The sequence below is a fragment of the Homarus americanus genome, unplaced genomic scaffold (assembly GCF_018991925.1).
Source record: "Homarus americanus isolate GMGI-L3 unplaced genomic scaffold, GMGI_Hamer_2.0 scaffold10478, whole genome shotgun sequence".
Classification (NCBI taxonomy): Eukaryota; Metazoa; Arthropoda; class Malacostraca; order Decapoda; family Nephropidae; genus Homarus; species Homarus americanus.
The window spans coordinates 225603-247539 of record NW_024742485.1 but is presented as its reverse complement, the minus strand read 5'-3'; the positions used below and the strand labels follow the sequence as shown (position 1 = coordinate 247539).

General features: G+C 37.4%; 2 protein-coding genes across 3 annotated transcripts in view; one reads left to right on the top strand and one right to left on the bottom strand.

Moving 5' to 3' along the window:
- LOC121876924 overlaps window positions 1-21937 on the top strand; it is a 42151-nt gene that overhangs the window by 12982 nt on the left and 7232 nt on the right. Inside the window, exons 13-17 of one of the 2 annotated variants that reach the window (XM_042382489.1) lie at window positions 198-355; window positions 1064-1254; window positions 2006-2087; window positions 2832-2941; window positions 5091-5142. In XM_042382489.1, coding sequence (XP_042238423.1) covers window positions 198-355; window positions 1064-1254; window positions 2006-2087; window positions 2832-2941; window positions 5091-5132 — 583 coding nt within the window. In that variant the 3' untranslated portion in view covers window positions 5133-5142. Of the gene's footprint in view, window positions 1-197; window positions 356-1063; window positions 1255-2005; window positions 2088-2831; window positions 2942-5090; window positions 6154-21937 lie in introns of those variants that run through there. The other variant, XM_042382488.1, reaches the window with a different exon arrangement.
- The window catches only part of LOC121876923 (N-acetylglucosamine-1-phosphotransferase subunits alpha/beta-like), a 30756-nt gene continuing 19574 nt past the window's right edge, over window positions 10756-21937 (bottom strand). Inside the window, exon 18 of the mRNA XM_042382486.1 lies at window positions 10756-21494. Coding sequence (XP_042238420.1) covers window positions 21423-21494 — 72 coding nt within the window. The 3' untranslated portion in view covers window positions 10756-21422. The remainder of the gene's footprint in view (window positions 21495-21937) is intronic.

The following is a 21937-nucleotide window of genomic DNA, read 5'->3' as shown; positions in this document are numbered from 1 at the left end:
AACACCCATTATCTCTCACCAATATGTCAAGGGTTTGAGTCCTGCTTGGCCCAGACACACGTGAGAAGGGTGTTATCCAATCTGACCCTGTCAAACATCACTGATTTCCCAGACTCCAGTTTCCTCTTGTATTTACACTAGACAGACCAACAACCCAAAAGGCTAGTAAGCTGATTAAGTGGTGACATTTCCTTCAGGTGGGGAGTGTACGATGTAGATGATGTACTGGCAGGGGCGAAACATCTAGTCCAGGAGAACCTTGTTGATCCCGACAAGCTGTGTATTGACGGGTCATCCACCTCCGCATACACCACCCTCTCTGCCCTCACTATTGCGGAGTCTGTCTTCAAGGCAGGTAATAGCCCATTGATACAGTTTTACTCTACAAAATACAATACAGTACATACCAGTTGAGATGAAAATTAGAGTAAGATACAGCAATCAATATTACAGTTTTATTTCAGTAACTATTGTATATATCAGTTGAGACAGACAGTAAAATATGGTACAGCAGTCATTAAGCACAGTTTTATAACCAATATAAACTTCTGGAGCAAATATTAGGTGGAGGATTTTAAACAGAAAACAGCAGAAAGAAAGAAGAGGGAATAGTAGAAGGGATAAAAAGAAGAGAGGAATAGTGGGAGAGGAGAGGAAAGTGTCAAAGAATGAAAATGAGTTTTACAAGAGAGAGAGTGTAGGTACGGGCATAGTAAAGGAGAGATAAAAACTAGAGAGTTATTATGGGAAGAGAAACAGCTAGGGAAAGAAAATTGAAGAATAAAAGAGAATGGAAGAGAATTGGATTAGGAGATAAAGTGGATGGATATAGTATTGAAGGAGAAGAAAAATTCTTGTATCTGTATTTAGTCAGTTTTTAATTAATTTTTTAGCTCGGCAAAATAGCGTAGAAAAATAATGGATTTGTACGGATTTTATCATGTAGTTTGTGATATTCATATTGTCACATTTTATAAAAGGTTATAATGATGGTGCATTCTATTGTCACATACAGAATTTCATTATACAGTATATTATTAGTATCTTTAAACTCTTTCACCAGGTGCCAGCTACTATGGTGTGTCAGATCCATTGATGTTGGCCACCAATATTCCTAAGTTCAAGAAGAATTACGTAGAGACACTCATAGGAAACCCAGATAAACACAAGGACCGCTATGTCACCAGGTCGCCCCTGAAAAACTATGAGAGGCTTGAGGTTCCTACCCTCTTCTTTCATGGCACTGAAGATAAGGTAAGAGGACCAAGAATAACATTACTGTATTCTCAAAGGTTAAGGCATTTTTCAAGGAGTGATTGTCTCTGTTGGTCAAGTTAAGTATATTTAGTATACTTGTACTCTGTTGATGCTATAAACACCATTAGTGGCTGCATGGTGTGGGCACATCTTGTGTTAATGTATAGAATGTAAATCTTATGGGATGAATAAGGAAAAAAAATTATTTTTCAGAATTAATAATATTGATTGTCTTTTGGAAGCACATGCTTTTGTCTGTTTACATTAAGAGTTCATATGTTACACAATTGAACTGTTTATAAAAGTAAACCATAGGAGCCAACCAAACCTACTGAAATTTAACAAAATTACCCTGAGATTGTTAGGTTTGTGTGGTATACATCAAAGATTGTTTAGTTCTGTAGCCTCCAATATTAAGCAACATACAAGACTACGTGATTCCAGTGAACAGTTGAAATATTAATTTTGTAAATACACAATCGCCTACAAGTCCTGTCAATTATCCTCCTGAAACATGAACCCTGAGATTTTGACTCATGAATCTGAAGCATTTGTGGACAGAATAATGCATCGGTGTCTACTGCGTGGAGTTCACAAGTGTGAATCTCAGGGTTCGTGGAACAGCAGGAGAGGTAACAGGACTTCTGTGGGTGACTGTACAATCCGTTTTATTTCTTTTTCTACTGGATTTTCTTTTTAGATGTTTATGTCGTGAGTTTGAGGTCTTTAATCCATTATCTAATTACAGATTGTTCCAGCCAGTCAGGCGAGAAACATGTATGAGTTGGTTAGAAGTAAAGGACTCCCAGCTGCCTTTGTCCTCTTCCAAGGTACAGCAGGATTTAATAATGTTCACACTACCTTTGTTTACTTATCAAATTAAAGTGAAAAAAATACCAGAGAAGGTTGAAGGTTACAGACATATGGGAATGATGTTAAGAATAGTACAATGAGGGTTGATATTAGGAGAGAAACAATACATGGGAGGAGGGCGACTGGAGAGCTGAGAAATATCATTAAAAAAAAAGAATAAGTTTGGTGGTAATGAAGGAACAGAGTTAATATAATACAGCACTTCCTACTTTAACATATAGCAATCAATTCAACACCTGAAATAAAGAAGAATGCTAAAAAAAATCAAGCTAGTGGGGAGTTTACTTAGAGCTGCATTTGGGGTGAAGAAGTGTATTAAATTGGGTGATTGGGATGGCAGAAGTTGGCAGGGGTGTAAGTTGTAAAGCGTAGGGGTGGGGAAGGGAAGGTTCACTGAGGTAATGTGGACATGTGAGAAGGATGTGAAGGGAGTGGATAGTAAATACGATGTTCAGGGACTTAGATTGCTGGCCACTGGGTAGAGGAAGACTGCCTATGGGAGGAAAAGTTGAAGCAATTTATAAAGGAGAGAATAAAGGATGAGAGAAGAAAAATAGATAAGGCATAGAAGATATGTAGTGATAGACAGCCACCACCTCAGAGGGGAGCTTTGAAGATGATTGAATGCTATAGTTAAGGAGTTAAGTCTTGTGAGTTAGCTCCCTCGTCAGCCAGGCTCTTTATAAGCCAATCATTCACAGGTGAGGGCCACGGATTCACCAACCCTGAAAATCTCAAAAGGGCCTTGGAAGCAGAGTTTTTCTTCTTCGCTCAGGTGTTCAACTTCACACCTGCAGACATTACCTCTGATGTAAGTTGACAATTCAGTACTTGGTTTATTTATTTAGATATTTTTGTTGTGGACATCATATATGTAATTTACAAGGCTTATTCTTTAATCATTTTAAGCTAGTTCAACTCACAGCATGTTTTATAAGTTTTTTCTTTCATAATGCTGGGTGACCATTACCAAGAAACACACACACACACACTACTACTACTACTTTGCTGTCCCTCGGAATCGAGTATGACGATCATCCAACTATGATACAATGATATGAGTTATTAGGGATGTCACCTTCATTGGTGAGTTTTGAGGTGACTAAAGAGGCCAATATGGGGCCGGCAGAGTTGTTCACAGATGTTGCACCTGTGGAGGGCTACATCGAGTGAGGGAGGGGCGGTGACAGCGCTTTTCCGGCGCTGGCACGTCTGCCTCAGTTTTCAATCGTGCTAACTCGATAGTATTAACACCTTCCCGTGTGGTGCTCCTCCAAGCGTTACGATGTGGAATAACCGACTCCCAGGTGAGGGGGTTGATTTGGCACTTTTTCAGGTTTGTCTTAAGACTATCCTTATACCTCTTCGGTTGCCCGCCGGCATTACATTTACTATTCGTTAGGCGACTGTAAAGTATCTACTTTGACAGTCTACTGTCGTACATGTGGGTAACATGGCCAGTCCAACGTAATTGTTTATGGTAGCCTCGATGCTCCTACTGTTGGCGTCAGTAAGGATGCTGGCATTTGTTCTCTTGTCTTCCCAGCGAACTAGGAGGATGGAACGTAGACGTACGTTGGTGAAAATTTTCAAGTGCCTTAAGGTGCCTCCTGTATGTAACCCATGTCTCGCTGCCATATAGCAGGGTGGGGAGGACCACTGCTTGATATACGTGTAACTTTGTAGATAATTTCAGCTCCCTACAACTGAAGACACGGTTTCGGAGTCTGTCAAAGGCTTGAGATGCACATCTGATCCGATGCTGAATCTCTTCATCGATGTCAGCGTTGGTGGACAGGTGGGAGCCGAGATTCCGAAAGTGGGTAACATTAGAGAGGGCAGTACCGTTAAGATGGATGGATGGTGGAGGTGTGTCTGAACCAGGGGCAGGTTGAAAGAATCTGAGTCTTGCGTACATTCGCCTCAAGGTCGATGTGTGCATACGCATCTGCATAGGTGTTTAGGATCTCTTCTAGGACACGTTCAGTGTGAGCAACAAGAGTGAGGTCGTCTGCATACTGAAGTTCAGTAACGGAAGGTGCCGACACCTTTGTTCTTGCCTGGAGGCGTCTTATGTTGAAAAGACCCCTTCACCCGGTACTTGGTGTCCACCCCACTGGCTAAATTGGCACTGGCACGAGTAAGGAAGGCAGCCAAGAAAATGGAAAAGAGAGTTAGTGCCTGTACACACCCTTGTTTAACCCCTATTTGGATGGAGAAGAACTCAGACTAGATGCTATTGTGCAAGACACTGCTGTTTATGCCATCGTGGAGTTGCCTCACAATGGCAATGAATTTTAGGGAGCAGCCAAAACGGCTGAGGGTCCACCAGAGGGCTTCCCTGTTGACCGAGTCGAAGGCTTTGGTTAGGCTGATGAAAGCCATGTACCGGTCATGACGCTGTTCTCTGTACTTTTCCTGTATCTGGCGGGTAGCAAAGATCATGTCAGTGGTGCCACGTGATGGTCTAAAGCCCCATTAAGATTCTGGGAGGAAGTTTTCCGCCTCGGGAAGAAGTCTGTTTAGGAGGACTCGGGCAAAAATCTTGCCAGCTACGTGCAGCAGCGAGATCCCATGGTAGTTGCCACAGTCTGACCGGTCTCCCTTGTTCTTATAAATATAGGCGATGGAGGCGTCTTAAGAGCTTGGGGGATTTCCTCCTTTTCCATATATTCTCCAGGAGAGAGTGGAGACGGCTGGGAAGCAGAGGTCTTCCTGCTTTATACAACTGGGCTGGGATTCCATCAGGCCCTGAGGCACGCACACATACATTCTCTCAAAATTCTTTCATTCATTTATATTCCTGTAAATGACGTATTCTGCCTTGGTTCTCTCTTAACTGTTCTTTGCATCACCTCACAGCAGCAGATCCTCACCCAAATGTCCCTCAGTACCACAATGTCTGCTCACTTTATTGTATCGCCAGATAATTAATGGTACGGTATTATTATATTTTGCAGGTGGTGATTGACAACTTAGAGACTTGGAAGAGTACACAGTGAGGAAGAAAAGGTAAGAATTAATTACATGTAGATTGAGATTTGTTTTTATTATTTTGAGAGACCAGTTGTCACTCAAGGTATACTGCCTAATAATAATTTATCATTATTTTGCAACAAACTAATCCCAAGTGTAATAACTCTAAAATTACTAAGCATCATTTATGATTCGCTCATCATGGGTTAAGATTTGCTCCCATTAATTTAGTTTAAAATATTTTGCCTAAGCACTTAAAGACTCTTAAAAGGTCAGAGACAACTGTGTTAACAGTGATATATCTCTACCAAGTTTCTTGACTGTCCACCATCCATGGGATTTGACTGCCCGTTCAATCAAGAAATTATTGTCTGTCTCAGTAAGTAAGAAATGAATATTGTATATGAATCAAAACTTTGAGACTAACTGAAGTTGATTAAACAGACATAGATGAGAAACTTTACCTTTTTTATTTTTTTACTTTATCTGTGATTACTAGTTTTTTTTTTTTTACTTTTATAAAATAACTTAAAATGATGAATAGAATTACCAAAACAAAGTATTGTACTATATTACTATCATTGTTATTACACTGAACCCTCACTAATTTGATACAATACTGTGCAGGTATTTGCAGTTTGATATTTTGGGCAAAATCAATAATTTTATGCTAATGTCAAAGTGAGGTAAGTCTGCAGAGCATAGTACAGTACTGTACAGTATTGTATTGTTACATCACTATTAGGTGCTTGTTTAGATAAACTTCCCTGTGTCAAACACTACAACACATGACTCATAAAAATCACAAATTTCTCTCAAATTGTGATGTGGCTTGTGGCAAAAATCCATTAATGTCCAATTATTTTTATACGTTCTGCTAATTCTATATTTTGGAATGTTGTGCAGTAATTTGATCAACCCAGAGCCTCATTGTTATGATATTAGTGAGGGTTCAATGATTGAATTGTTAACAGTATTATTAGTTGTAGTACAGTATTAGTACTGTACCTGTAATAGTAGTACAGTACAGTAGTAATAGTGGGAGTAGTAGTATGAGTATTGTTATTACTATTTTTTATGTATAATGAAAGACAAAAGTCGTGTCGTGATTTTGTCCCAAGATTAAATATAACTTGTGAAACATTATGAGAGCCCTACCACAAGGCAGAGCGCACCAAAAGTTTAGCCCTTCGGCATATGTTTTCACCAAATTTCACGACACGACTTTAGTGTTTCATTGTACACATGAATTAATGATATGTATAATTATTACAGTTGATGTTGTGTGAAATATATATCTGTACATTTTGCTTCTAAAGTGATGTAGAAGACTTGTACAAGTTCTAGAAAATATTGTAAATATCTCATAAGATACTACAGGTATTCTAGAAAAATACAGACACAGGTATACATTAAATTTGATTAATATTAAGGTAGTTATGTATATTTTTTTTAAGTCGTATACTGTCCAAAATCTTAATACAGCTGCTCCCTGACTTACGACGGGGTTAGGGACCGACATCCAGGCCGTAAGTCGAAATGGTCGTAAGTCGGAAATGCTTAAATAACACACAGAAAATCGAAAATGGGGGGTCTCTTTTTCTTCTAAGCACCACAAAACACTCACTTTGAAGCTTGCCAGCCATTTTAAAGTGAATTATTGTACAGATGAAAATTTTGTCTGTGTACTGACTTTGGGACTCGAAAATACGTAATTTGACCAAATTTTGGTACGACTGAGGCAGGTCGTAAGTGCGGGTGGACGTAAGTCGGGTAGGAGCTGTACAATTTGGACTTTCTCAATAAGTTAATTAAGGATCTGGTGTAAAAAAATTTAGTTCGGGTAAAATTATTTGGAATACTATATTGTTAACAGGATTACAAATTAAACTATGATCAGCGTCCCATTAACGTATATGATGCATTCCTGACAACCTCTGTGTTAATGGATGTACATTTCCCATAGAAATCCATTTTATTTATTTATCATTTCACCACTTATTAGCCATTCAAGCAGTTGGTCTGCCCAGTGTTAGTACAGGTTGAAACCAGAGTACTGTTCCTGGAGGAATCCTGTGATGTTTGGTTGGGTCACACTGGATAACAGTATTGGTGAGAGTTATATGCATTACCACTCTTCTAGAAAATGGATGAAATTAATGTAGGGTCATTAAAAAGTCTAGTTTCTTGAATTACAACATTTTAACCCCAGATTCTTAACTCCTAACCTTCTATTATTGTACTCTTGTCTGTGGCAAAGTCTAAATAAAATTATTTTATTTTTTCTTGCAAGAAGACACAAAAATAAATATACAACAAAGTTATGAACAAAAGATTGCATTGCATTTTTATTTGCCATGATATAAAGCTTAATAATAATAATAATAATAATTAACGGTTTATTGAAAGAGCTTGGCAGCCAGAAGGCTGAAAATATACAGTTACATATTTGGGGAATGGGTTACGAATTACAAATAATATACAAGTAACATAAGTGACACAAATAAGACATATAATAACTAGATGGGGAAAAGCTCAAACTACAGTTCATTTCAACATAGTGACAGTGCAAGGAGTAGTGTTTACTGGGAGTGAATACACTGATTTATTACAAGTTATTGATAATTTTTACAATGGTTGGGACTGGGCTGTTCTTATAGCGATCAGTTCGTGCACGTATGGGCTGGATGCGGTTGTGGTGTCGAACAGCAATTCTCGGACTAGGGATCTCAGGTGGTAGTAGGAGCCGGTGTCGAGGATGGTGCAGAAGCTTCTTACCAAATTTGCAGATGAGGTCGTGGTGATGGTCAGTGAGAGTCGAAAGGGTCAGTGTGTTGAGCGCTTCTTGATATGTGGAGTAGGAAGGGGAGAGAATAATCTTGCATGCCCTCTTTTGCACTTTTTCTAGGTGTTTATGTTGTGTGGCATTTAGGGAGGAAGACCAGGTGGGGGAGGCATAGGTGAGCTTGGGAAGTATGAATGTTGTGTAAACACTGAGGAGCTCGTGTGCAGGAACTCCGAGGGACTTGAGTCGGCGGAGGAGGTGGAGACGGAAACTGGAGGATTTGACAACTTCACTGACGTGTGGTTTCCAATTTAGTTTGTTGTCTATGGTGACGCCGAGGAGCTTCGTGGAATCTACAACCTGGAGTGTGTTTGGACCTAGAGTAATGGAAGGAGGTGGGACAATGTCGGAGGAGAGGTTGATGTGCATAACCATGGTCTTGGTATGGTTGATGGTGACATGGTTGTTGGTGGCCCAGTTTTGGAGACTGTTCAATAAATCCTGAAGGGTGGTATAGTTGGGAGCAGAATTGTTGACGCTGATCCCAATGGTGGAGTCGTCGACATATTTCCAGCGAGCAGTGGTTTCTCTTAGGGCATCATTGATGAGCATAAGGAAGCAGAGTGGTCCCATCTTGGTGCCTTGGGGGACGCCACAGGTGAGTGACTGAAAGGTGGAGACAGCCCCTCGGAAGCGTACAGCTTGGCGTCGGTCACTGCTTGAAAGTTACGTATGACATCACATACATTATAGGCATCTGCTCGAGTCAGTAGTGGGCCTGCCATGCTGTATAACATTTTCCACTTCTCGCTGGTTATATTTTGTCGCTGGCTTTGTTATTTCACTAGTTTCATCTTTATTAACTTATTTTTGTACTTGATACTAAATCAGATCATTCTGAAAGTAGTTCCTTTTCATTATCTGACTTAATAGACAGAAGAATTTTACTGATGTATAAAGCGCAGGTGTTAGGTGTGCGGGTCATGTCATGTTGCAGCTCCGTAACAAAGCGTGTTGGCACTCGGGCCTTCGTTGTTGAATGGCGGCAATTGGACAGTGATTACATAAGAGCGCCAAGATTTTCTGTAAATCGATGTAGGATTTTTAACATTATTCCCGATTGTATATTGAAAAACCATTCTACTGACTGGAGGAATAGGCTGGGAGGCATACAACCACAAAATCATTGCCATTTGACAAGATTTATCCAGAACATTTTTAATAAGTTGTGGTCATGGCTGTGATTGACCATCATAAGGGCGATCAGAGAGTGTAGTATTGTGCCTTTAGCTAAGACAGTCCATAGTGACAACAGTGACTGTGGAGGAGGTAAACAAATTGAAATGAAAAACAAATTGGGATAAGCAATCAGACACCACTGCTGACACTAACCAAGTCATATTATTGGTGCCACAAAGAAAGTTTTACTTTTGTGTGTGCTTTCTCAGACTGAAATTGTGCTTACGATCCACTATTCATAGGGAGATCAGTGTACACAGTGATAGCACATAGAGATATATTTGTTGATGAGAACTGGAAAAGAGAACATAAGTAAATAATAGTAAAAAAAAAAGTTGAGCTGTCTCAAATGGCATTTATTGCCGCCACTAAGAAAGTTTTATTGTATTTTTGTCTGTTTTCTAAAGAACTGTGATTGTGCATATGATCCACCATTCATAGCAAGGTACCGGTACAGTGTACATAGGGTTAGCACATAGAGATAGCTGCACCAACAACTCGTTGAGGAGAACTAGAAAACAAGTCAAACTGTCTTGAACGGCAACGCTGGATGATTGAGAGTGCCGGGAGGTTAAGACCAGCAGAGGGCAGCCAAGTGATTTTTTTTTATATATTAGTCTGCCACAAGGGCATGATCACTCGCACCTCTCAGTTCATTTGGATTACAATTAGTAGATGTGATTGTAAAGGAAGTCATCCCAGCAATGGGTGTACATGGGTTAAATCCAAGGGGAAGGTAGTGGAAGCAAGAGTGCCAGCACAGAGCCGGGGGACAGCGGTACACCCCCACCCGCTCTACCTCCCAGTCAGGAGGCGAGCGCCATGTAAACAATAACAACTCTGACCGCACCCCACAAAATACAATGTATTTAACAAATGTTGCAGCTGCTGAGAATGGAGGAGGGTGGGAGTCACTACCAAGAACAGAGACATTACCGAGAACAAATTCTGGCTTTCAAATCATGTACAATACATGCTGGACTGTGACATGCCTCTCAAATGACAAAATGTTCACACACGTGTTTTAGAATTGCGAACCAAGACCAGTGTTGATAAAGCACACCACGTGTCTCAGACTTCAATCCACACCTTAGTAGGGCTTCAGTCATCATGCAAAACCCACATTCATCGTCATTAATGGCAGTCTGTCCCACACTTCCCCAACATGACAAATTAAATGAATTTAAGTTTTCTTTTTCATACAATACTTCTGTTGCAAGTTTAAAATTTTGTAATACATTTTCTTTTTTCTTTTTTCTGTGTTATTTAAGCAGACAGCTGTAGCCAAGTTTTTCCATAGTTGCAGTTTAAGGATTAATCAGGTTTCCCAGAAAGTTGTGAATCTGAATAAAATAAGAATAGTGAAAACAAAACCAAAAAATTAGTCAACCAAGCAGCATTTTGTGACACCAGTACCACAGATGGTAACAATTCATTTGCAAGCACATTCTGCCTTCCAGTGCTGCTTGCAGAGGTGCACAGGAAGTGCAATGTTTGATTTGCTTAGTACTTGACCATCACCTCACTCCCTCTTTGATGAGCGGTAAAGTGTTAGTTTCTCACACAGTAAAAACAGCCATTGTAAATCATAGCATTTCCCTACAACAAAGTGAATAAAACTGCTATTTATTATTATTGTTTTTATTTGTGATCACAGAAAATCCCCAAAATAGTTTTGCCGATGAATGATGACTAGAATGATGATCAAGTTGATAAAATATAATACAGTACTGTACTGGAATCCCTAAATTAAATTGAAAGTAATCATAAAAATTAGTTATGCTTTACTTAATTATCACCTAGGAATAATGAACTAACACTGCACAATGGATTTCCTTCTCCCTAAAATTGGTGAAAATGAAATGTTGGTGTTAAATACCTCTTGGACACTTTTTCATTCAATTGCTCCTAGGCTGTTATGTGGCCTCCTGTACCCTGCTGAATTTTACAACCTCACCCAACTACTCCTTCCCACACTGTACTGTATTGAGAAATAGTATAAATATATTTGCAGAACCACTAATGATGAATCTGTTTTGGTGTAATTCTTGATGTTACTTACTGTACTTTAAGATAAGATTTATCACATTATTGAACCTATACTGTACTGTATCTGATTAATAATGTACAACATAATTATTCAATCAATCTACAGAACATTGAATTATCTATGGAACATATCAGATATTACTCTTTACTAAAAAATATTCCATGTGGTTAAGTGAAAGTGGTTATGTCTTGTAACAGATGTGTCTCGAGGACTCTTACAGTAAACACTTGGCTCATAGATAAGTCTTTGTATCTTGACTACTATACAGACTGTACTGTATGTATAAAGTTTTATCTTCAGAAAAATTACAGTACAGTATATAGATGAATAGATCAACGTTGGCATGGCTGACAAATTAGTAAATAAACAGGAATATGCTAAAATTATATCACAAAACAGTATAGAGTAATGTACCGACTCATCTCAGCATGTTGGGGGTTGTCTGGCTGTTTTATAAGTATCTAATACTGTAGATACCCAGTCATTTATCTGTGTGTGTTCAGGGTTTAGGACACAAATTATTAATCTTTCCTACACACAATATACCTTACTCAGCTTCTATTCAATGCATAATCTAACAGATTGACATGCCTTTATGGAGGGTATCCAGTGATTAATGTGAATATATCAAAAGTAGCAGGTAATAATTTGTTATTCAGACTCCGATGAATTTCAAAATGAACTCTACGACTCCTGTTGTCTCGGTAGGGTTGTCAAAATTCTTTGTCCATTACGTCATATTGTCTAAAACAAAATTGCAAAGATATCTTTTGGAGCATGTGTACGTCGACCGTAAAATAGAAGTTACTTGACACGCAACCACATGGAACATTTTAGTAAATAGATTTCTAATGAATATTATAAAGATTGTTTGGAAGGTACTGTAGTTCAGTATTGATGTGTCACTTGTCAGACAAATACTCAACAACATGATTACTCTTAACAATGATAGGCGAACATTTCATCATCAGATAATTTGTCACTGGTCTATTGAATACCGTGTTATACTTGTTAAATTTAGACTGTCTTTATTTTGGAGGCGATGAAGCCATGGTTAGCTTAGGTTAGGTTATATTATGTTATCAATATAAAGTACGTGTAAATGCAATTTTCATAAAAAAAAAAAAAAAAAATTCTTGAGTGGTAACAAATTTAGAAATATAGTACAGTACAGTTACATTAATTTGTACAATGTTTCAACACAGTATGTACAAGATCCACTCAATAAGTTAACAACATACAGCAGAAAATGGGAAACTAAATTACAGAATAGGAGTAAACCAAAAAACTTAAATTTTCTAGAGAAATGCTCTTTACTTTGACACAGACACACACACCAAAGAAGAAAAAAGTTATCAAAACTTAAAAAAAATACGTGTGCTATGATGGGCTGGAAATCTATTGTGCAGTGATATATGATTAACAATTACAGTACTATACTGAATAAAGCACAGTTCAAGACACATTTTGTCCCGGTACACAGGGCGAGATAGATTACATTACGTCTCCATACACACAATCCGGGACACTGTGCATCTCGGTACATTTTTGTTCTTGTACATCATTTGATGATAACTTCATTCAGAGAACAACCTTTTATTTACAGTCAGACTTGACATCTCTGTTGATGACAAACTTTTTAAAAATGTTAATTCATAAGGAATGTAAATTTTTTCACCATAGGACCATAAGTCACCATTAAAGCTGTTACATTCAAATAAATTGTCTCCTTGCAGTTTCAAAGAGTAAATATCAAATAAAAAACCTTTTCCGTAATCCATATATTAAAAAATACCTACACTCTGTATCAAAGAAAGTAGATATTAAAATACTTTGTCTTGGTGTGAGGAGATGAGACCACCCAAAGGAATGTGTTTAGTTTCATCTTAAAGTCCACTGGTCTGTACAGTAGTTCTGAACCTTGTAAGATATGTCTTCTGTCGTGTTTTGGTGATAATGCTGTCTGAGGGGGATTGCATTCAGCTTCACATGACTTTCCGTGAGTAACCAAATGGGGTCGTAATTGTAAGCTGCATTTGTCTTATAATTTAAAAAAAAAAATTGGTGTGGAAGGAAAATCGCACTTTTAATCGCCATTTATATGCGATGTCGCCAAGTCTCCACCTAGCCATACCCTCCCATACACCACCTACCTCCCTAGCTGCTGAATTCTTTTTGTCCACAACTGTACATTCTGGAGCCAGTACATGCCCAGTATAGTACTTGCCAACAGTGTGTAACAGAGACCTGACCGACTGCCCAAGTGGTTAAGTATCAAAGAGGATAAGGTAAAGTTTCTCAAACCAAATCATTTTGGAGTTGTTGTCATGTTAGATCACTTGGTAAATACCGGTAAGGTCTGTATCTCTGACAAAGCTTGAGAAATATACGGTATACAATGATAATCACTTAATTTCTTAGGGTAGCAAGTTTTGACAAAGCCGGAGGAAAATTAAAATGCTCAGCAGAGAAAAAAAAATATTTTTAATGTGTTGGTACTTGGAGAAATCATTGTGAAGAAAGATTAGTAAGTTTCATCTGGTTACTAATTTTTATCTATGATCATAACTAAATAAAAGACATTAGCAAGAATTTGGTCATAATCTTTGTCATCTTAGGTTGGGTGGTGTAGGTTGGGTAATAACAATGTACTCTGTCAGTGGCTCAGTCAGTCAGTCAATCTGTCAGGACTGTTATTCATATGAGCTGGCTTTAGTAATTGAAAAAAAGTAGATAAAAAAAATATTGTAAGAGTGACATATTGTAGTTCCCACTAAAAACAGAGAAAAGTTAGCTTTAGTATCAGATTACGATGTGACCCATAAAAGGACATTATTTTCACTATACTGTATTTATGAGTCTAGCTAGCGTATAGTGGATAGTCAGAAGATATTAAAATAGCCCATAACAAGAACACTGAAAGTAAAACACAGATTATCCTACAGAATTCCTTGCCTGCAACAACTTTTTGTTCGAAAGAAACAAAATTTTAATTAAAAAAATATACTGACAAAGGCACAAATATATAATCTTCAATTGATTTAGCACCCAAAATTATACGGAACAGTGCATGGTAAATTTCACACATTCACTTTAATCATAGTTTTGGACGGACAGATGGAGGAGAGGGGTGTAGGGGGCATAAAAATGTAACAGAATTTTGGAGTTTACATTAGTGTATAGTGGCGGTCTCCAGGGTGTCATGACAGCCTCCAGAGTAAGAGAAAAAAGAAAAAAAAAAGGTCCTAAATCCATAGTGTTTGAAAAATGAAGAATGATGCACTAAAACCTTCATAATTCAGAGTAATAGAGGTTTTACTCTTATTGAAATAAGGCAGATTGTGATCACATACAATGCCCCCTGCATGGCCGATGCAAGATTTACTATCAAGACTTTAAAATGCAAAAGTTTGTCAGAGTGAAGAAATGTACTGTACCTCTGCTTATGTGGAAAATCCACCCTTATTAACAGATGCTGCCTCTGGCAGCTACTAGGCAAGAGGATGCTAAGTGCCACTTGGCTACATTTACTATAATTCAGAATAGGTTGAAATAACATTTGTGGTTCGGAATTTGTAAAAAATATCTGTGTTAAGTGAGATTACAAAGTATGGAGCTGTGATGTATGAAGGTTTTAGTGTAAAGGTACTCTTTCAGTTATGAAGGAGGTTTTAGTGTACTCTGGAGTTATGAAATTAAATAACTGTGAAACTAAATGACACAAGTCAAAAGTGTAGTTAACAGTATGACAAGCTTTTCCATATAAAAATGAAGGAAACACCACAATCTGTGATGCCTGCAGTGACAATAACTCCAAGAGATCTTTGCTCTGGTCACAAGTACTGTCAGACTGAATCAATATGGATACAAGGAGATGACAATACAGGCAGGACATAGCCGATTATGATATTACATGGAGGTTAAGTTAAGGTTTGATTAGATCAGGTTAGAAGATTATGATATTACAGTATATAGAGGGTATGGGAAGGCATCTACTACCAGTTTATAAGGATAGACTGAATATATAGTGTTATGACAGGATGATGACACCTTTTGGATGTTGATGACTGATGATGAGAGGTGTTGGACACTTAACACTAAAAGGATGATGTCACAGTTGTTTTTATTTCTTTTCTTTTTTGCATATTCACTCGGTAACAATCAATCTCTTTATGACATGGTATTTATGTCATAGGCCTTAAATCTATTTATATGAGAAAAACAAAATTAAAATACCTAATCTGTCGTTTTCATGTAAATATAATTACCACACAAAACATCATGACCCATTGCTCATGAGTTATGCCAAACTTTTACTAAAACAAATTCAAACTTTCGTATGTAAAATCTGTGTGTTTTGTTAACGAGAGCACAACTCATCAAGCATCATAGCCTAAGTATATAAATTTAGACTTGGGGACATCTGCAAGTAAATATTATTAAGCACAAAAAAAATCAAGTTATGCATTATAATATTTTGCGATAATACAAATAATAACTCAGGACGGACAGAGACACTTGAGCAAAACACCTTATCCCATCTGCTGCATAGTGGAAGCATAAAAATAATAATAGGATGGCATTACAGTACGTGTTAATAAGTTTGTAAAACAGTTTGACACCTGTACTTAAAATGCCATAGGTAAAGCTTACAATAAAAAAAAAATGTGCAAAACACCTCTTCTCAAGCTATGTTGATAACCATACAAGTTTCATTACACTGAGTTTACAAATAAAATCAAAGCATGTAATATATTTTTCATCAGGCAAAAAGTATAAGAGCTAAGGACATATCTTGCCTTAGTTAGTTTTCACATTTTCGATCTTATCACTAATTTTAAAGTATCCGATACAAGTTCACTAACTTGGGGTACAAAGAAAAATATAAAAAGTCAAGGGTAAAATAAAAGCATTCATTAACAAATTTACGAATGACTCGAGACAGTATCCTATATTTCACTGTGTAAGGACTATACTATTATAATCTGGCTTTATATGAAGTGGAATCCTTTTGTCATTGTGTGGAACGAAGGATTCCTTACCAAGTGATCATTACAACAATTTAAACCCTTCACTGTTTGGTTATGGGCAGACAACATTATTCAGCTCAGACGTCACCCTGTACACAAAATTTTGGTAGACGATCTCCACTAACCCTTGACTATGGGGACGTTACTTTTAATATTTTATTTGGCTAAGGGCAGACGATTTTATTCAGCACAGAGGCAACCCTGTACACAATGGGTTAACACATGTACTCTACTTGCAATAATATTACCAATTTTAATAAGCACTGCACTAATCTTCCAAGCGAAGAATTATGAATGATCTAAACACAATTAACCGTTACTATTAAACACCAGGAAAGGTCTGATATGCACCGACTCTTATAAACTAAAATTCAACGATATTTTTGAGTATCTCGTAACAAATGCCACCTGATGGAATGAAAATCTCCCTGTATGCCCATGAACAACCCTGAGTTATGGATGCTGAGTGTTAGGTTGGGTAGGGCTGGGGTAGGTCTATTCTTAGGGTGAATTCTAGCTGTTGGAGATTGGCAATACCCAAACCCATTGAAATAAATCGGCTGCAGTGTGAAATAAGTGAATAAATTTTTTTTGTAAGTAGATAATCCTTATTCATCAAAAGGGTTCTGCACCTGTTAACCCTTGTGATGTGTGATACAGTACTCTTTGGAGTGAGTGTACATTGTCCTACAGCACCAACTGAGTAGATTTAAAAGTATCCAATACTGTACTGGACACCATTAGCACTTGGGCTGCTGTCTTAAATTCATAATTGCCATCACTTTGTAGCTGTAAGTTCCAGAATTGTCAAACAACCATCAGAATATGGCTATCTGTTCTCTAGGTATCTGCCAACCAACACAATATTGCTTTAAATTAACTAAAGTATCTGACAGCCATCATATTATTGCTTAGAATTCTTTAAAGTATCTCGACCATCACAATATGGCTGCAGGTGCCCAAAATATCAGCCAAGCTAAGATGTGTAAAAAATAGCCCTGACAAATGAGAATTATTTTGTAATTATATAAAACCTGAAAGAATAATGGTACAGTATTAATATCATTTCGAGAGTAAAAGGAATTATGCCTGTGTATTAAAATTCAAATAAGTGAAGATATATTGCTTGATCCAAGAAACAGGATGCAAATAATATTAAGTTATGAGCATGTAATAACCTTGGGGCAGTTTTAATTTTTTTTAATTTTATGAACTTTGACTAAGTTCTTTTTACTTATTCTGAGCAGAAGCTTAGCTGTTAACAGCCAATATTTGTAGCCCTGTTGTTACTTCAGGTAACACACATCTCGTGAACTGCCTATCTACATGAGCATTTTTCATGGGTCATCTGAGCAATCTCTTAAGTTTAAAATTGGAGAAAAACCACTTGCATAACATACAGTACACTCTTCTCTCCACTAATCCACCATTGCATCCACTCCCACACGTTGTGCAATATGGAAAACAAAAACCTCGAGAACGGAAGGAATCGCTGAGGAGAAAGTCCTTGTACCGTAAATAATTTGAGTTCTCGTCTTTATCACGTACCATTCCTCCATTCTCGCTTGTATGGGAAGCTGAAGTCTCATGAATAAGGGGATTCAATGATGTAAAAGTATTCTAAATAACAGGGAAGATTTTGACACCAATGAATCTTAAACGACAACTAATAGCTATATAATTACTGTACAGTATTTTGGAACTGCCCTTACTAACTTTACTGAAAGGTTATATGAGTAAACTGGGGATTTTTTCTATCATTCATAATTAATATATTTCAGAGTGTCTTTATCACATAGCAGCAAGCTTGTTAATAAGTAGAAACACGAGCTGAACACATCCCTCACCCCAGCTGCCATCAACTAGTTCCACTATTGCTGGGTATTGAATAGTTAGGGACAAAAGGTTAATGGGGTCTAATTTTGGCCTACGCATCTTTCTTAATATCACAGAATGTCTCAACGTCTCTCCGGTAAGATTTGTAATTCAAGTAAAAAAAAATTGATAATTCAGTACAGTATGTTGAATGACAGAATGTGTACAGTTAAATAATAGAACTTAGATCTCTCCCAATTTTAGAGGACGGTGCATTTAATGTGCAAATACATAGAGCAACAACAAGACACAATAAAAGCCTTTGCAAATTTCGTATCATTCACATGTACACAACTAAATCCATCAACAACAACAAACTTGATCCTACAACAGAGGTCAAGATCAATAGGGTGTGTGTAATGTACTGATATTTTAAGTTTAGTTGTAATGCATCTAAGAGAACTTTAGTTATTGGGCAGAAACCATTTGCCTACGCGTCTACACACACAAACGAGGGACAGCACCGTCACTTAACCCTCTAACCCTTTCTGCCAGGGAGAAAAAAAGAAAAGAAAAAATAAATCAATACTTTCATTCTAAAAAATCTAAAGCTGCAACAATGCCATCAGTGAAACAAGGAAATAGAACTGCTTTATTAATTACTTCTTCACAGCTTCACTGAATGCTGCAGAGTACAAAATCAATCTTTATATTTCTATGAATTAAGCAAAACTGACATGCTGCTTCCTTGTCATCAGTATCACATAAGATACTACCAGTACAGTCACTTGAGCACAACATATTATTACAGGACATGAAAATAAATAGTATTACATCAAACATTATATTCCCCCAGCATGAAGGAGATGTAAAATTAACATTTACGATTTGTTTGTCATTGTTTAGCAGGTTTTGCTATTAATGTCTTATATTTGTATCTTAATTTGACTCTAGGTGTTAAGACTCCCTACTTTCCTTTGCTCTCGGTTACATCCAAATACGATAAATTTTCACTCGAGAAGAATTATAAGATGACCCTGTCCTCTTATGAGCAAATGGTACCAGGAAACATATGCTGCAACAAATTATTTCAAAATCAAGAACAATAAATTTCTTTACCAAATTCTACTTAACTGTATGATCAGTGTTGTACGAGTCAACGAAAAAAAGTAGCGTAAACGGCAGAGAAATTTGATGCCGTCGGCGTAAACGATGTCATAAATTGACGGCGTTAGCGTCAACGAGTTCTCAGTGACGTACAAATACAGCCCCGAAACGCATATTCTCCTGTGTGTGGGAGTAACATATACAAAATAAAAAAAATATTCATTAATTTTTAATCATTTATTATGATTTATATTCTATTATTGTAATTATTCATTTGTTCCCCCACAAGATTACTAGCATCTCAAAATGCTTGTCGTTCATTCTGCTGCGCTTGGGGCTCAAGACGTCCTTGCCCATGGAGAACATGCGCTCCACGGCAGCACTAGAGGGGATGGGGGTGTTGTATTTGATGAACAACTCCCTCATGGCCTTGTTGGTCGTCTTGATAATAAGATAATTGAAAATTGAACTTGGAAAAATCGAAAATTTTATTAGTTGACGAAACAATTGACGCTTGACGCTCGGGTGAAAAGTTGACTGTTTCACCTGCCAAAAAAAATTATGGCGGTAGCGTAACAAAAATTTGCCGCCATCCATTGACGGCGTTAACATACAACACTGTGTATGATAGTTTTCTTTCTCTGAATCTAGATGATAATACTTGTATACATCACCCAGTTATACTGAAGGGAATTTATATTGTAATATAGTGGCAAGCTATAAGGGCTCCAGTCCAAATATGCCCCAACCTAATATAACCCACTAGTGCTGGGACGTACAGTACTGTATTAAGATTGGGGCACCTTATGACTGAGCCTCCAATCTTAATGGTTATACAGTACAGACACTCCCCAATTTATGGAAAGGTTCTGTTCCTGGACCCTATCCATAAGCCAAATTTTCTGTAAACTGAAAATGACCCTTCCATAAGGTAAATATGTACTGTACCCTGTACTGAATCACAGATGGCGTCTCACAAAGGGATGCGCTCAGCCTCCTTAAGCATAATCCTCCACAAATAGTGTTGTTACGCCGTACTAGTTACCTTCCATAATAACAGAAATTCTCTGCGCATCCTGAAAATTTGTATAATGGGACTTGAGGGAGGCAATCTGGATCCTCAAATTTCTGTAAACCAAGTGTTCTGTAACCCAGGGAGTGTCTGCATTAGGTTTGTTTGAGGCCCACTAAGACTGGATCTGTTAGGATTGGACCTTATTTTACCAGGCATTTGTCATGTGCAGAGACTGGTAAATATCATAACTATTTCTTTGCTATAAATTAAACAAATTCAAGAATCTACTTGGTACCTGTGTTTCATGTCCCAGGTGTTCCTTGGTCTGAGTGTACCCGATACTTCACAACCAACCCTCAGATGGTTCACTCATACCCATCATTACCATCACCATTTTACGGATTACTCCATTATTAAATAATAAATAAATAAAATATTGCCTAAAATATATTAAACCATTAAATTTGTTTACAGTCAAACAAAATTTTATAAAATTTTTAAGTAAAAAAATAATTAAAATGTGGACAATATGACCTGTATAATTTTAAAAATAAAAATAATAATTCATATAAAAATGCAAAAATATGCATAATATGGAATGCATAATGTTGGAGCTGCTCACATCTCACCCTCTTCACTGTACACTAAAGTAACTTCTAGTGCCATTTACAAAGAAAAATATTTCAGATAATGTTCTGTAATATCTTTCAATACAGTACTGTGAAAGTCAGGGAATGCGCTCAAATCACAGGTACATAATTTTTTCTTTCATATCACATAAAGCAAATTCAAATAAGAGTTTTGATATATGTCGATATAATTTTTTACAAAGTTGGTAAGATTTTCACTCCTCTTTAATGTGGAGTAAACCTGACACTATGTCCACAAGATCATAAAAAGCTGATGCCTTCATCATAACCAAACAGATGATAAAAAGTGATCAAGAATTAGTCACAGTTATGTATCGTGAGAGCATTAATCATACGTCCAGCATTGCCACACAAGCTGCCCGAGGGGGAAAAATTCTCATACGTGGGTTAATCAGTGTGGTAAAGCATTAATATGGCTGGGTAAATGGAGCCAAAATGTTCATACTATCCTCAAATACTAATACTGTACAGATAATATAATTGCGGAAAACACTTGGGTCACCCATACACCCTGGACAGTACCGTGGCTTGTCAAGTACTGTACTATAAATGTTTTGTTTTTCGATAATTTCAGTGTAAAATCCTAACTTCTTCAATATTTTAAGTGGTTATGCCAACATGTCTCTCATACCCTTACACCTCCAAATCCATCTCTCCGTCTTCGCTTTCTGCACCATCTTCTACGAATGCCTTCAAGCTGCAAAAAAGATCACATAATCAAAATTAGAAGTAAGCTTTAAAGCTGGTTTGAAGTACAGTAGTTGGAGATGATATTTGGATCAAGTGAATCCTCTACTAACAGGTGTTTTGTGTTTGGCATGTAAACCGTGAAAGAACGTAGAGTGGATCGGTAATGTATAAGTTTTAGAACATTAAGCAGGTACAGTAACGGAAGAAAGTCCTGTCGCTCCTCCGCCCCATCCATGAACCCTGAGACTCGGAGGCATCACACATTGTTGGGCCCATAGATGGTGCACTGTGTGATGCCTCGTATTTACTGGTTCACAAGTCTCAGGGTTCATGGATGGGACGGAGGACTGATAGGAATTATTTCCACAATTGTACCTAAATTAGTAACACAGTTCTGCCTACAGGAGCAAGAAAAACCTTCAATCCTAGACTAATTAAAAGAAGAATAGC